Source organism: Lasioglossum baleicum, chromosome 15 (assembly GCF_051020765.1).
Source record: "Lasioglossum baleicum chromosome 15, iyLasBale1, whole genome shotgun sequence".
NCBI classification, from domain to species: Eukaryota; Metazoa; Arthropoda; class Insecta; order Hymenoptera; family Halictidae; genus Lasioglossum; species Lasioglossum baleicum.
In genome coordinates, this window is record NC_134943.1 from 7,726,146 (window position 1) to 7,741,597 (window position 15,452).

Genomic DNA, 15,452 nt, shown 5'->3' on the forward strand with positions numbered 1-15,452 from the left:
TGTTATTTACACCACGACTGAAAGCAGACGAGTCGAGTGCAATGAAGTGTAAAAAAGTTTTATACATTTATTAAAAATTATTACATTTTATTTACAATAATCGGTGTAACAGATTTACGGAAAATATAAGGATGCGATCGATGCGAGAAACTACTGTCCTTGTTTCTTGCGAGTGCGCGAATTGTTTATTCGAAAATGCGTTTTATTTCATTGTTCTTATAAGCTGCGCCGCATAGTGTACATCGATTATCTTGGATGGATAACAATAATTTTCTGCACAGAACATGTTTGCATGGAAGATCATAAAAAATTCTGTTAGTGCAGCAGGTACAATTGAACTTGGAACTTGCATCATTTTTCTCTGATCTATTGCCAAAGTGTGATGCCATTGAATCAACATCACAGCTTGCACTATTAGTGGCATTACTCTTTACCTCAGGAGATTCGATAGTCTTTCTTTTCTTCTGTGGCTTAGGTAAAGTGATAGCAGTTCTTTTGTGAGACATTACAACGACTGGCAGTTTATGGCAGAACTTCTTATTTGCTTGTGTGTCTGTCGAAGAACAATGCAACCTCGGCTTAGGATCGTTTGAACACTGATTGAATGCGTTCTCTCCTAATAAATATTTTGGAATTTCGGCCGTTTTAGTGTCTGGTGCATTTGAGGATACTGCACGACCTAAAACCCTTGGCAATCTCTTAATCTCCTCTGCATTGCTATTCTCAAGCAGAAACTTATCTATTCTCATCTTCAGCGCAGTCGCTATTACCGGCTTACGATCTTCGCTAAAGGGTATGCCCGTGAAAGGATCAGTCAGTCTTCTACCCCATAATGCCTCAGTTTCCTCGTGCTTTTGCAAGGTAGTTTGATCAATCATTTTTCCACTGGGCAACAAGATAGGCTGTGTCATGATTTCCCATGTGATGGCGTCTAAGAAAGCTTCTGGCACTTCTAAGGATGATTCTAATACTTCCTTCAAACTACAATATATTTACAAAACAAATAATTTTATTTTAGAGGACTATACACAAAATACCTGTTCCTTTTGCATATAATCCTTTAATGATATTTACCTGGTACTTGGAATAGTAATTTTAGATTGCTCTACAGACTCAAGCGCATTGAACTGCTCTTTACACTGTTCTTTTTCTGCAGACTCATGCAATTCAGTTTTATACCACAACGTGGAGATACTGGCTATAGTATCCTTTCCACATTGTGATGCAACGCTTCCCCACACCTCGATCTTCCCTAATGCAGGTACAGAGTTGTCTGTCTTGCATATGCATATCCTTAAATTGTTTACGTAAGTTGCTAAATGTCTCAGAGACGGTTTTATGTACCGTTTCAGAAAATTAGCAGGGACTGGGAGTGTTTCATGATTAATATTAAAAGGATAGAGTACCAGTCCAGTGTTCGAGGGGTTTAAATATCCACTAGCCAGTGGAGTGTATGGTATGCTGTGATCACTGCTCGTTTTAGCGGATATTTGAAAGCCCGACGACTTCTGCGAGCCGACGAACGGCCAAATAACTATGTAACTGACAGATACATTACAAAGAAAAGTGATGTCAATGTTAACAGGAGGTTTGATACTTGCGTACGCTAGGAAACCTTTATCGGAATCGTTTATTAAGTTGGAGACTTCATATCCTTCCGTGCTGACAGTGCTGCACTCGATTTCTGGCCTCAGTCGTGGATCGCAGAAATTAAAAAGCATTTCTCCGCTGTGAAGAGACGAGCAACAACATTCTTAGATGAAAGGTTGTTATTTCAAATTGATACACGAGTCACACGAGCAACATTTTTCATTCAAACTATTTCAAACAACCACTACCCATTTTGTTGTCAATGTAGGTTCAAATCAGCTGTCGGATCAGGTTAAGGTTAGGTCCATGTTAGGTCACGTTGAGGTTAGGTCTATTGCTCTTAAATTTGCACGAGCGTCATTCTTAGTAGCCGCAAAATGCTCGAAACTGATAATAGAATATTACCGGCAGTTATCAACTGATGGTAATATTGATTTAATAATTTACAGACAGTTCTGTAGTAATAAATTAATTAATTAATGGAAAATATATTAAATAAATATTTCTATTCCCTGGTGTCACTTTTAATGTAAATGAATTTATTATATAATACTGTAATTTCAGCAATAATGATAAGTTTGATCTGGTTTGATCTAACATTAAACAAATAATGCTTAATAAGGAAAAGTTCTTATATATGTTCGTTTTGAGCCGTGAATAATGAATTTCTGGCATCTGCGAACAGTGGATTCACGTTATCAATAGAACCAGTCCGATAGGCGCTAAAGGAAATTAAAAATCTATATATCGAACTGTCCGGGTTCTCCATGACGTCATCGGCATCGGTCGGGACAACATCCGTTATCCGTTCCAAGGATGCAAGTTCGACCCGAGACAAACCGAGACCAGAGAGTCATTTATTGTTTAAAAGCTTCGCGAAGTAGTTCGGTTTCGCGGTAGTATTTTGTCACGGTGATTTAGCATAATATTTTTATATTTATAAGTTCCGTGCCGGTAGAGTGAAATCGATTGAAAGATATAAAGCACACACATATCCACACATATCTCATGGAAACGCAACAAGCGTCGATGCACGAGGCACGCATCGATTTCACCGGGAAAACATGAGTGGCAGAAATAATAGACAGAGCGACGCGAGTCCCGTGGCTGTGGCTAATAGCGAGTTTCAAGTGCAATGCGAATATTTTACTGGAACAGGTGAGTGACAAAATTATCATGAACAACTTTCTTGGGCTCGAAACGCGAACACGAAAACGTGTTCGCAAGAACCGTACGAAAAAAACTGTTTCTCTCTTCCGATAATCATATTCCCGGTAACGAAATTACATTTTCTTTTCTACTCCAGAGTAAGTAAACGATTTTTCACGTTTTTTGCGTTCTTTTGCATTCGTTTTCCCGTGGCTGTTTGTAGCAGATAGACGATGATATATTTCTGTAAATATATACATATTCAAGTTCATGTAACACTTGAAGCTCACCGCTCACCACCTGTTAACCATTCTGTAATATAATTTCCTACACGATGTTCATAGCATTATTCAACCAGACCCGACAGAAACGATCGCGAGTCTCGATTCATACTTACCATGCTTTGTATAATAAAATCATGCTGAATTAGTAGCTTTGAAAGTATTAGTATGTAATACTATATACGTAGGCCATGTCCTTTTCCATTGTCAGACCAATTCGTGTATAATACTACTTACGCATATTATCGTTGTTACGATATTTCGAAATGAAATTCTCGAAAATTCCGAGCAAACCATTTTTCAAGTATTTTCGTTACCACATTGTTTACACAGTCCCTATCCTATTACCATCTACAATTAGAAATTACGTGCAATTTCAATATAAATGGTATTATCATTGCAAAGATGTACGTCGGAAAACAAAGGACATGGCACATCTGTAAATACAAAATGCCGGACTAGTGGATGTTGAAGAATAGAGAATTATAAGCAGACAGCTGTAGCGCAGAAAATAGAAAGAAGAATCGATTTGGTACTGGTACATAGTAACGGAGCCTGCTGCGGAAACAAGTAAGGATAATGAGTCACGCTCAGCAGCATGTACTTGCCATTGCAATAGTCCTTGCTCTGATAGTGGTTCTCGGCATCCATGTCTTCCTGTTTCCTATGTACACATCCAACCCACCTGCTCGCCACATTAAAATCTCAACATACGAACAAGCTCTTTGTCGTACCACATCGAAGAATATCAGGATACCACCAGAATGGAGAAATCCGTGTCCAAAATATGGAATAGTATCCGCAGTCCAAGGTGGCAGACTTGGCAATCAAATTTGGGAGTATGCCTCGGTATGGGCAACAGCTAGACGGACTGGACTAGAACCGTTCATGCCACGCTGCATACTGAAGACTCTGGAGGAGTACTTTGAAAATCTTAGCATTCCTCCACTCAGTTACATCGGAAAATGCAGTCTAGATGTTGGCCAAGTCGTTAATTCTCTTGCACAATGGAACAGCACAGAGCAAAACATTATAATACCAAGGTAAATCACTGTAGTTTATCTGCGATATACATAGTAGGTGCTCGCTCGTTGCACTTCCGATTAAACGCCTGTTCTTTACATAAACCTCATTTGTTGCATATTGTTTGTGCAAGGTGGGGAATGTAGCTTATATTGTTACATGTACACATTAATTGCAGCTTCAATACAATAGTAGTAGAGTTATAGGTGGGAACTCATTTTGGTTCATTGCTAAAACTTTGGATCTTGCATGAAACTCTAGTCCCATTTTCGTGTAACAAGCAAGTACCTATTGTAATCAATTGCTCCACATTTTAACGCTTGTAATGCGATTGTAGACACGCTGCTTACTGGTCCCTCATTTTGGTGTGGTTGGATGATGTTCGAAGAGAATTCACGTTTAAGCTGAACTTGAGAATGTATGCGGAAAAGGTACTAAAAGAAATAGCCGAGGAGTACAAGATGCTCGAACCAACGTTTGTGAGCATACATGTAAGAAGAACAGATTATATAGATTATTTATGGCAGAAATTAAAAATTAGACCCGCTCCCGTTAGTTATTACTTAGCGGCAATGGATTACTTTGCTGACAAATATAGTAACGTAGTTTTCGTAGTGACTAGCGATAATATAGTTTGGTGCAAGGATAATTTACATAGTAAAAGACATAGAATCAAATTTGTATCCGATGTAGACGCGAAAGGTCCTGGCAAAGACCTAGCAGTTTTATCAGCATGCAATCATAGTATTATAGATTATGGTACATATGGTTCTTTCGGCGCAATTTTGGCTGCCGGCGAAACTGTAGTGTACAATGTTACAACATACTTTTCTACTTTGATTGCTGAAGTTTTGCCAAATTGGAAAATAATGAATTGAACTACAATCAAAATAATATTAGTTTCCACAGATCTCATATTAAAAATAACACGTGTACAAATACTTTGTTAAGAATACTTTTTATATGGAGTGTTAACTGTTCGTTTTTTCTCTGTTGTCTACATCAAAATTTTAAATCCTTGAAAACGATATATTTTAGACAATTTGTTAGTTGTTTGTAATTTTTGCATTGGTCATTTCAAATTCGTGAATAGCAGCATTCGTTTTCAATAGTAATACATGTGCAGGCAGCATGCAATTATTTATACTGAACATTCAAATTTAAAGGAATTTGAGTTGAATAGAATTGTTGTTATGTTTGCTGTAAGAATTTAAAACTCTGTTTTCATAATTCCTAATGAAGTAACCAAATGAAAGTGTAATGTTATATTTCAAAAACTTTTTATCAAAATGATATACATTTGTATATATATATATACAATATGATGATGCTGATATAACTTGCTAAGTGATAATGTGCATAGTTTTTCACTTGATTATAGCACTATTAGATAAATATTAGAGAACTGTGCACCCTTAATGGTAGTAAAGAAATTTACATATTTTAAAGAATTTGTAAAAAAATCTAACATAGAAGAGGGATACAACGGAACAAAGGACCACTAATGTCTAAAATTAAAACAGATACTTATTTTTTTTACTACTGAGATTATTCGTACTCTCGCGGCCCTGAACAATTAAATAGACTCGATATTCTTTTGACATGATGAATCAGTATCAAGTGAGCCTAATCGAAAAATCTGCATAGCAAAAAAAAAATGAAGCCAATCAAGCTTTACAGTGGTCGGAAATTAGGTGCAGTGATTTTTTAATATATTTGTATTATTGTTTTCGGAATCAGAAACTTTTGACCAGCGTAGAGTTGTTTCGTGATATGATGTAACAATCGGAGATGAGGAGAAAGCATAGTTAAATGTACTTGCATTATGCGTTAAGTCTATCATACAAAGACAAACTTGCAGATATAGATAAAAAAAAAGTATTGATGATCAATGACTCTTATAATGTACAATGATTTCAACTGTGATTCTATTTCTTATTGTGCCAAAATTCGTAATGTACATACACATATATAAAGAAATATACGTATATATACATAAATATCTATATGGATATATAAAATATATAAGTTCATATGTGTGTACAAAATAACATGCGTTCGCTGGTGCACGTATTTGTACATGTACACACATATACAATGGAGTTATATCTATACAAGGTATTAATATAATGTTTACAAATGTGTAAAAAACAAGAAAATGATAAATTATTTCTTCACTTGACAATTAAATATTTCTGAAACAGACAAAAATTAAATAGATCGGGGAGGAGGTATTTTACATAAGCCCAATACATATAAGTGTTTGAAATTTATTAACCACGTGACCTGATATATTCGATTTATAATATTTTATAAATTAGTCTAGTCGATGTGTCTATGTCTATATATGTTACTATATATATATATCTACAATACAAATATATAGATAAATATATGTATACTTACATAAAGCGTCTTCAATGTATTCAATGCCTGTTAGTTGTTGATTAGGGAAAAAAGAAGAAGATATGGTTGAAAAAGATGATACAACAATCGTATCACAATTTAGAATTTATAAAAGTGTTAAAACAGGTATATAATTTCAAATGTGTACAACTTTCAGGCACTGATATGATCTGCTCTGTACATTCTCTGTGATAACTTTACGTAATTTATAAAAACAAAAGTAAGGCGGATGTGTTGAAACGTATTTGTTTTACAAAATAAAAATAGTACATGTCGAAAACCGTTTATCCTCTCTTTTTATCGATGTTCTTTTCTGCCTCGAAAGCTTTTCACTAACTACTGATGATGATCATTGAAATGATCAGTTCGGAAGAAACATTGCAAAATAAATTACAGCTAATTTATTAGCATAGACTAGCGATTTACAGTAACAAGTCCAGCAGGGCCGAGACCTAATTTCGAACTTACTGATTTTATTTTTAAAGGCTGGAAACCAAGCTCGCTTTTTGGGATGCCATACTCTTGTAACTTTGCTTCGTACGTTCTTAATAAATCATCGTGTGCCTTACAAACTTTTGCTAATTCAAACTGAAGATCTTGTATCGCAGTGTTCTTTCTAGTCAGCATGTTCTGTAAAAGAGAAAGCGAGTTTAGCGTCATGCTACCGCAAAAGTGATGACAGTCAATTAATATGCAGACCTCTAATTTCTTATTAGCTTGGATAACAGCCCCCGGGTCTAATTGAGCAGCAGCAAGCACCTCGCTGATCTGTGCTTCTCGTTGTTCCAACAAGTCAGATAACTTTTCAAGTTTCTTTTCCAAAAGTACATTCTTCAGGCCTGTCTTCTGCTGAAGTTCAAGTATAGACGAGACAAATCTCGAGTGTAACTCGTCTCTTTCAGACTGGCACTGATAAATAAAACATACTCATAAATCAAAGTAAAAGCAATCTTTATTAAAGGAAAAATAATATGTTATACCTTCTCGAATCGTAACTCCAGTATTTCGTTTTCCCATTTCAGATTTTCGGAATCTTTCTGAATAATTGCCAGCCTCTTCTTGGTAGACTGAAACAGATGAAATTAAAATATAATATACAATTAAGTCGTACAAATAGAAAGTTATTAAAACACTAACAGTTAATGCTTGTTTATCTTTCTCATAATTTTGCAGTTGATGAGCGAATTGCGCTACAGACTCTTCGAGCGTTTTCAAGTCTGCAGAATATTTCTTGTTCTCTGCAGTCAATTCTCGTACTTGTTTCTTCATCCGCTCTTCGTTATTTCTCATTACTTCCATTTGATCCTGTAGCGTTAATAATAAAGTAATATTCATAGCTCTATATTTTATGTTAATCATACCTTCATGCTTTTAATTAAGGACAAGTTGTTCAGGTTAATGTCGTTGAAGTAAGTTTTCATTTCTGAGAATGCTGTCTCGTGATTTTTGATTAAATTATTGATCTGTATATTCTTCCGCTCTTCTACTTCGGTTATTTCCATACGATGTTTCAGAGTAAGGGACTCGTACTGATTCGCTAACTTCTGCTCATACTTTTGCTCTATTTCCGCAGCTTCGGTTTCAAATTGTTTCGTTATCTTATCTATTTCCTCTGCATTTTGCTAAATAATAAAGATCAGTTGCTGTAAGTCCATCAAATAACGCCAGAAAATTCTTCCAATCCTCCTTTCTCTTTCTCTCATACCAATTTTAATGCACGTATCTCGTTCAAATGTGCTGAATCTTGCTCTCTTATCGTCTTCTTCAGATCCTTTTTGTCTTTATATAATTCATTCTCTTGGGCTATGTGATCGTCTTGGGCTAATTTTAATGCGACCATGTGTTCAGCTTTGGTTTCCGATAGATTTGTTTGATGTTCATACATCAAGTGTTTCACTTTCTGCTTGTACAATTTCAGTTCTGTCTCGTGCTTCTCAGTTACTTCTTCCTTCTCACGTTCTTTATTTCTTCGTAGACAATATCAGTTAAATATGAGATCAAATATTCAAGTTAAAAGAGACGTACCGGATGGTTGCTCGAGCCTCTTCTAATTGATGTCTTGTGATTTCCCAAAAAGTCCTAAGCTTATCTCTTTCGAGCTGGAAATAATTTCTTTCTTCCCTCTCTCGTTCCAATTCTTCAAGTATTTTATGAGCGTACACTTCTAGCTGTTCTCTATTCATTTTTGATGTATCTGCCCCATCAACATTGTCCGGTGTCTTTGCCTTCTTTGGTCCCTAAAAGATGTTCACAGGAAAATGAGAAATCATGCTACTCAGGAATGAATATAATTACTACTTTGTCAAGAGAATCTATAACAAAAAGATTAATAATAGATTTGCAGGACGTGTTCTAATATTTTTAATTTACGAATTATTCAACACATTTATTACTTTGGCTACATATTATTAAAAAAATAACTAAAAATTTGGAGACATATTTTCGTTAATTTTATAAAGTAATGTAAAATAGTCACTTTTAGTGCTCTGCGAACCTAATGCTAAGAACTCACCATTTTCGATAAAAAATTTCTATCAGAAGAAGAGGCAATTAGATACGCAACACAAATCACAGATTTAGGATGAACGTATAAATAATATCCTAATAAAATAAATTATAGACAAGCGCGAACATGTTAGCTGTGATAAAACATTTATAATGGCATTGACAGTTACAAATGGGATAAAAACGTCACTGCTAGACTTCCAAGCATGAACGACCATCTGTTTTGACTGAATAGTTGCTAGGCAACTGAAACTCAAAGGATATGTAAAACACGCTAAATGATAACACCCTGTTTTTCATTATCTACATCGTTTTATTGAAAATCATGTCTATACAAAATGCGAGGAGTTAAGAGATGCATGCAAATCTAATGATTTGTACGATTAAAAAAGTACTTTTAATTTTGCAATAACGATGTCAAGCCGTTTTAACATCTCATGCCAAATGTTGAATTATTTATTAATATAAGACATTACATTTGTTCTTGTTTCGTAAAAAGAAACACAGTAACAAATCTAGTTTTGTTATATTTTTAAATTCATACAAATATTAGCTATAACATCAAACATATCATAAAATACGTATATCAAAAGCATTTTTTTTTGTTTTCGTAGTGCTATAGTACAAATATTCATGTGATATTTCTCCGTTCTATTATTTACCCGGTTGTAAATTAATCTATAAAAATGCCTAACAATATATTATGCGTCTACATCTTGAGGCACCTGATGCATAATATGTTAAAAATTCTGTAATAATAAATATAATAACTTCTAAATCTGGCCACCGACCATTACATACGTACTTTCTATTATTTGTAACAATTGCTATAACATAACGTTGATCTTACTATTCTACGAACTTACGTTTAAAAAAAAGAGGTATTAATATAACAATAATTATACTAGTAACGGCTAATTAAAGTAGATAGTTCTCAAATTATTGCTTGTCCTCTATGATTGTGAATGATAAAAAAATTTATAAAAATGACGAATCTCGAAGAATAGAAGAATGTATTGGGTATGGGAATAAGTTTCCGCCCCTTTTTGTTGAGAAGAAGCCTATAAACAATGCCCATAGCGTGAAAACGTTTTCCAACAGTAGATCGATCGACGTTTAATTCAATTGACAATTCTGCAAGTGTTTGACGTGGATTTCCATCAAGTAATGCTGGCAAATCTGTATCTTCGAATTTTTTGGCACACCATCGCAATCTTTGTCCCTTACGTCGAAATCTTGTATTTGATGGAGCATCGTCCCCGTAAATATATAATAAATATAATATAGTAAATATATAACACCTTTCTTTAAAACAAAATAATGCAACATGACTTCCCGCAAATGCTGCTTACTTGCAACAAAAGTTAACATTTTTCACGCGAAAAATTGACTGCTGTTCACGCTCGAAACAATTGCCACTAACTGCGTTTTGAAGCTTAGACATAGACCTTTCAAAAACATGTACTACGTTCCATCAAATACGCGATCGATACTTAAATACAACGACATCTGTCAAAAGGGCGGAAACTTATTCCCATACCCAATATTTATAAAAAATGTTTGGAAAGTAAAGTATGAGGTAGACCCATGTTACTCGTACAAAGAATGTTCAGTTGAGTTTTATGCGTTCGACTTTTTGGTCCATTATAATTTCTTATGTAAACTCGTGCAAAGTTTGTGCCCACATTAGGTCTTTTTACAATGATCGTATAATACGTTTCGAAACAATAACTTTTCATACTGTGCTTACTTGTTAAAATTGTAATAAATATAATGATAATACAATCCTGATTTCAGGCCTCCGCCATTGTTAAAATTTCATGTAGGATTATTAATTGCATATACAACATATACGACAATTCCTGAGGAATTAAATTATATATATGTATATATATGTATATATATACACACACACAACAATATATACAACTGCCTTCTTTAAAAAAGATTCACTTGAACTGGAGTATCAAATGGAATGCTATATATTATGCAATTTTTCGCCAATTTATTCGCTATTGAATTGGAGCAGACATCCTACTGCACCAAAGTAGCCCTGTAAACGTAAGTAAAGAGAAAAACTGTAACATTATTTTTGTCATACAGAATCTTTTTACGATTAAGGGAGTATTCTGGTTTTTCATCTTCCAATCTTGCAAAAACGACCTCGAGAACCAGAATACCTCTTTAAAGATATTTCAATGCAGTTTACCTCGTGCTCTAAGAACACAGCTTTCATTGTTCCTTTAGACCAATAATCCATTGCATAGGCCAGAAGTTTCATCGATATATGATTTACCCTGAGGAAGTTACCCACAAATACTACCTAAAATTTCCAAGCGGAACGATTACCATGATTCGAAACGGTTCTCCGTAAAATTATATGTGGTGATTTTCTACTAATTTCTTACCCTTTCGATTTTCTCTTTCACAGCGCACATACGCGCAATGGAGCCAATATTGTTCGTAATGGTGACAAGCGTAGCGTGCGCAAGGTCTTCCTTGCTGACTGCATTGCGTCGTTCTTTAGAATTCATCTGACCAAAACTGTATACATGATCAAAACATGCAAGTAAATGTCTTCAATAAAAAATTAATTAGACAACTGAAAAATGAAGTAGAGCATACTGTGCTATTGATAACTGTACCTGCTCGCAACGAGGTCTCCGGCGAGACCAAACTTTTCATAACCTCCGCCATAAATATCTTTAACCAACCTATCCACTCTGTTATTATCACCTCTTGTTGCTAGTTCGATCGCCTCTTCGAAAGTATTGCATCCAGTTAATAAACAACACAATCCCAAGAATGTACCGCCACCTAGACTAAATACGAAATTAATCAATTAATATGAAAGTGCCTCATATTATCTATAAACGTTGTCAAAGAACATACCTTGTACCAGAAATTCTTTTATAATTATCTGGTCCATAAACTGCTAATATGCTTACTCCCGACCCTATATTTACAAGCTGCAAAAAGATATTTATTAAACACAAGATACAAGTTTAAAGGTATATAGAAAATATTTATAGAAACATACCACGAACGGATAGGGTTCAGAAAAGTCATAAGGAACTTTCTGACATTTATCGTTATCCGTAGGATGAGACCAGTAGTAACATTCACGTGGATTCGTTGTCTCTACGTAAAGCAGGCCACGTATTAAACTGTCTAATTCGTCGAATTTCGTTAAATTCATATTTACTTCCTGTAATGAAAACACTTATTGGTGTATTTCTATATTTGGAATGTTACAATGTACAGCTTGTCAAATCTAGCTGTGCGGTTGACCAAAACTTAGGAATGCGCAGACAAAAACAAAGACCGCACTCAAAGAGAGAAGGATGCAACATATGAACGGTAAGGTACACACCTCGTCAAAAGTGTGTACTGTCCATTATTTCTTACAGCAGTAAACATACAAAACAACTGTTTATATGTTTGTGTGAATATACTTGTGTCACTTTACTTTTTAACTGAACTGTCGCCACGTGCATCGTTTGACAGGTGACGATCAGTTCTCTATCGTTGCGAAGTTCCGCCTATTTACCATTGCGCAGCAGGGTCATTTCCCCTTGTGGGGGACATTCAGCCACACAGCTAGATTTGACAAGCTGTAGAAAAAGGAAGGACTCTCACTTGTTTAAAGTTTTTTTCAAATTTATATGCACCCCCGCCAGTGGCACAAACTGTTGTCACTAGACTAGCCATACCCTTAGACCTTGCTAGTGCTAAAAAATTTCCCATTTCACTCGTTGGGAATCTAATGAAATGCAGTGTGCCACGTCTACCCTTTATATTAACATTGTCCATCTGTAATAAATACAACACTCAGTACTAGGACTCTTAAGTTGTACGAGAATATTGGTGTACTTAACATGTTTGCGACCAGTGTCGCATATGTGTGACGATCACGATTTTGTGTATCATACAAGGAAAACTAAATTAATTCTGCATGTCATCGTTTATATAGCGAAATAAATCGTGAACGTGTTAAACCATTTGCTCGTTTAAAGAATATACCTGCAGATGTGTATCTCTGTGGCCAGTTTTTCCATATGCAGAATTCTTAACTAGATACCGCCTTATACTCTTCAAAACTTCCACCTCTGCGTCGGCTTCATCCCTTGTAATATCTTTTGGCTCAAAGTATACTAATTTGCATAATGTACCTCCTATGTCCATACCAAACCATGGCATTGCTGAAAAAAAGAACAGGAAAGTATTACATCCTTATAAACACAAGTGTACTGCATTGAAGTTATTAAGAAATATCAAAAGACATTCCAAATGCTTTGTCAAATAAGATGCAACTCTTACAAACACTTTAATACATTAAAAACACAAAAACTATGCAGACGGCAAGGGCGTGCAAACAACAAACACATTATAAACAATTGGGAGATTCATAAATTCGATAACAGATTCTTGTATCATCCGTATGTCAGATGATGGCTAGGCAAAGTGTTTAAGTTCTAACTTTAATATTGCATTGTCGCCATGAAGAATCATTTTAGAGTTATAATGTATCTTTGCCTAGTCATTATCTAGTGTGCGGACGGTAATCATTTATGAATTCTTAGGAATTATTGGTTACAAAAATGTGTCAATATTAAAAAATATGTAGATATGTACATGAACATAGTATGTAAAATAAAATAAAAATGGCTAATCTAAACACACATACAGTCGAACAACTCACAAGGTGTTGAGTGGTTGTTGGACTCTTTGGCTGTCATCTCAGTATCAGCAAAACCGTTGGATGTCATAACTGTCGAAGTTACAGGATTCTTATAATTTTGAGGCCTCATTGTCAAACTTCAAATTATTTACGAACACTTCCCATGTGCTGGCCAACTTGTCGACTAAGAGTTAAAGGAAACACAGAAATTATATACTAATCTCGAACTCGACATTATATAACATTCATATTTCAAAAAAGTTTCTTCACTGTGTGTGAAATTGTATTCGGAATTACAGCAAATGCCAAAGGTTGCTATTTAATTATGCATACCATGTTCGAGGAACACGAATGCATTATACTCTATCGAGGATTCTCATATATACCTACAAGACTTTATATGAACCCATAATAGTTTCGATTAAACAAAATATTATTTATATTAAGTAACAAATCGAGATTGATCAAGTACGAATGCAAAGTAAGTTCATACCATTCGTAGCAGGGCCAAGAACATCGACAACATATTGGCATTATATTATATTATTTGCATTGTATTTTAATATGCTAATAGTGTAGTTTACACGTACAATATTGTGTCACGCGTTCCTCCGTAAAGTAGCACAAGTCGCGTTCCCTATCATACCAAAAACATAGGCCGCTTGTCATGATTGATACGAAAAATAATTAGTTGAGAAAGGTGCACAATAGCGTGAAATTTCAATTGAAAATCGTACGAATACGTGACACCGCGCCCATGTCATTAATATCGACGGTTCATGATGCTCATCGTTGTATGTACACGTTCACGTGCGACGTGCGACCCGTGGAAAATGTAATCGCATATCTTCCGAATAAAATGACAACTGTACGTCAACGATAGGAGATCGATGCGCGTCACGTTAACGTCATTGTAAGTAGAGTAATTCCGAGAAAACATTGATCGGTGTTACAGAACTCACTTGCAGCAGGGCAACGCCTCCACGGCGAGCTTGAACGAGAAGCGTACGGTGTAAGCGAATGCACGCGCGTAACTGTGCGTTCGCTTGTTTGTAACGGTGTAGAATCACGTGATTCACGACGACCCTTCGTCTTCCAATTTTCATCAACGAAAAAGAGGGAAAAATACTGACGAGGCACAGGATAGTAAGTACGTGTCTAGATAGTCATTTGCTATTGGCTGATACAAAGACACGAGAGAGGACAAAATACAAGCGCCACTCTTCCTGACTCTTCCCAAGCTCGCCAACGATGGAGAAACGAAGCGATCGATAATATAATAACTTTTACGATATATACACTTATATACGGCGCACACCATAATAGAAGTAATTGAATTGAATTAAATTAAATGAACCGGCTTCGCGACTGTATTAAATAGTCATTGGCCATATAATAGAAATAAGATATAAGGTCTCTTACCTGGAACTGTCATTTTAAACGCACACCGATTTACTTATGTAGTAAATAGACTTGCACGAATCAACCATTATCGAAATTACACGTGAAACGATCGGCCCGTTCCAAAACAAGCTAACACCCGACGATTCCGTGAAATTTCGTTTAAGAAATCCGGAAAATTTGTATCACAGTCGCACTTGGTTATCTAAGTTCGCAATGTCGAGCGATAACGACCGCTGAATACTATATCTCGGAAATACGTTTTATGAAGATTGGCCGATGCGATATACATATACTCCTTCATTTGCCTTTTAAATTCCCGGAGTCTTGTCGTCTAGCTATGAAACCGTTGATTTATGTTAATTCCCTTTCTTTTTTTTTGCCCACGAGTGTTAGATAATGTAAAACCGTTGACG

General features: G+C 35.4%; 4 protein-coding genes across 11 annotated transcripts; 1 reads left to right on the forward strand and 3 right to left on the reverse strand.

The window, feature by feature from the left end:
• Positions 1–53: 53 nt before the first annotated feature.
• LOC143216241 (RING finger protein 37) lies at positions 54–2,415 on the reverse strand. Its single transcript, XM_076439114.1, has 2 exons — positions 1,075–2,415; positions 54–981 (listed from the first exon to the last, which is right to left on the reverse strand). The coding sequence occupies exons 1-2, from the start codon at positions 1,719–1,721 to the stop codon at positions 186–188; spliced, it is 1,443 nt and encodes a 480-aa protein (XP_076295229.1). The 5' UTR covers positions 1,722–2,415; the 3' UTR covers positions 54–185.
• Positions 2,349–6,734, forward strand: LOC143216245 (galactoside alpha-(1,2)-fucosyltransferase 1). Its single transcript, XM_076439122.1, has 3 exons — positions 2,349–2,748; positions 3,426–4,063; positions 4,381–6,734. The coding sequence occupies exons 2-3, from the start codon at positions 3,600–3,602 to the stop codon at positions 4,919–4,921; spliced, it is 1,005 nt and encodes a 334-aa protein (XP_076295237.1). The 5' UTR covers positions 2,349–2,748; positions 3,426–3,599; the 3' UTR covers positions 4,922–6,734.
• Positions 5,755–9,109, reverse strand: Gas8 (Growth arrest specific protein 8). 3 transcript variants are annotated; one of them, XM_076439112.1, is made up of 8 exons: positions 8,962–9,109; positions 8,475–8,686; positions 8,155–8,416; positions 7,811–8,071; positions 7,587–7,754; positions 7,430–7,516; positions 7,149–7,358; positions 5,755–7,079 (listed from the first exon to the last, which is right to left on the reverse strand). In XM_076439112.1, exons 1-8 carry the CDS (start codon positions 8,962–8,964, stop codon positions 6,864–6,866), a joined length of 1,419 nt encoding a protein of 472 aa, XP_076295227.1. In that variant the 5' UTR covers positions 8,965–9,109; the 3' UTR covers positions 5,755–6,863. The 3 variants fall into 3 exon arrangements, with proteins under 3 accessions (XP_076295227.1, XP_076295226.1, XP_076295228.1); XM_076439111.1 differs by having other exon boundaries at positions 5,755–7,358; XM_076439113.1 differs by lacking the exon at positions 8,962–9,109 and having other exon boundaries at positions 5,755–7,358; positions 8,155–8,408; positions 8,475–8,617.
• A 356-nt stretch (positions 9,110–9,465) lies between these two features.
• On the reverse strand, positions 9,466–15,450 carry Fbl (pantothenate kinase 3 fbl). 6 transcript variants are annotated; one of them, XM_076439117.1, is made up of 10 exons: positions 15,058–15,450; positions 13,642–13,819; positions 12,978–13,156; positions 12,594–12,767; positions 11,995–12,162; positions 11,847–11,923; positions 11,600–11,776; positions 11,363–11,531; positions 11,164–11,277; positions 9,466–11,007 (listed from the first exon to the last, which is right to left on the reverse strand). In XM_076439117.1, the coding sequence occupies exons 2-10, from the start codon at positions 13,763–13,765 to the stop codon at positions 10,960–10,962; spliced, it is 1,230 nt and encodes a 409-aa protein (XP_076295232.1). In that variant the 5' UTR covers positions 13,766–13,819; positions 15,058–15,450; the 3' UTR covers positions 9,466–10,959. The 6 variants fall into 6 exon arrangements, with proteins under 6 accessions (XP_076295232.1, XP_076295231.1, XP_076295235.1 ...); XM_076439116.1 differs by lacking the exon at positions 15,058–15,450 and adding an exon at positions 14,598–15,043; XM_076439120.1 differs by lacking the exon at positions 15,058–15,450 and adding an exon at positions 14,598–15,042 and having other exon boundaries at positions 13,657–13,819.
• Between the last annotated feature and the right edge of the window lie 2 nt (positions 15,451–15,452).

Bases quoted from the DNA above. Each gene is read 5' to 3' on its own strand.
- LOC143216241 (XM_076439114.1), bottom strand. From the start codon at position 1,721: ATGCTTTTTAATTTCTGCGATCCACGACTGAGGCCAGAAATCGAGTGC. The intron at 982-1,074 runs GTAAATATCATT...AATATATTGTAG, and splicing joins ATTACTATTCCAAGTACCAG to TTTGAAGGAAGTATTAGAAT.
- Gas8 (XM_076439111.1), bottom strand. The intron at 8,072-8,154 runs GTATGAGAGAAA...TTTATTATTTAG, and splicing joins AGATACGTGCATTAAAATTG to CAAAATGCAGAGGAAATAGA. The intron at 7,517-7,586 runs GTTAGTGTTTTA...CATCTGTTTCAG, and splicing joins AAGATAAACAAGCATTAACT to TCTACCAAGAAGAGGCTGGC.
- LOC143216245 (XM_076439122.1), top strand. From the start codon at position 3,600: ATGAGTCACGCTCAGCAGCATGTACTTGCCATTGCAATAGTCCTTGCT. The intron at 4,064-4,380 runs GTAAATCACTGT...ATGCGATTGTAG, and splicing joins CAAAACATTATAATACCAAG to ACACGCTGCTTACTGGTCCC.
- Fbl (XM_076439117.1), bottom strand. From the start codon at position 13,765: ATGAGGCCTCAAAATTATAAGAATCCTGTAACTTCGACAGTTATGACA. The intron at 12,768-12,977 runs GTATATTCTTTA...TATTTATTACAG, and splicing joins ACAGAGATACACATCTGCAG to ATGGACAATGTTAATATAAA. The intron at 11,924-11,994 runs GTATGTTTCTAT...ATCTTTTTGCAG, and splicing joins CTGAACCCTATCCGTTCGTG to CTTGTAAATATAGGGTCGGG.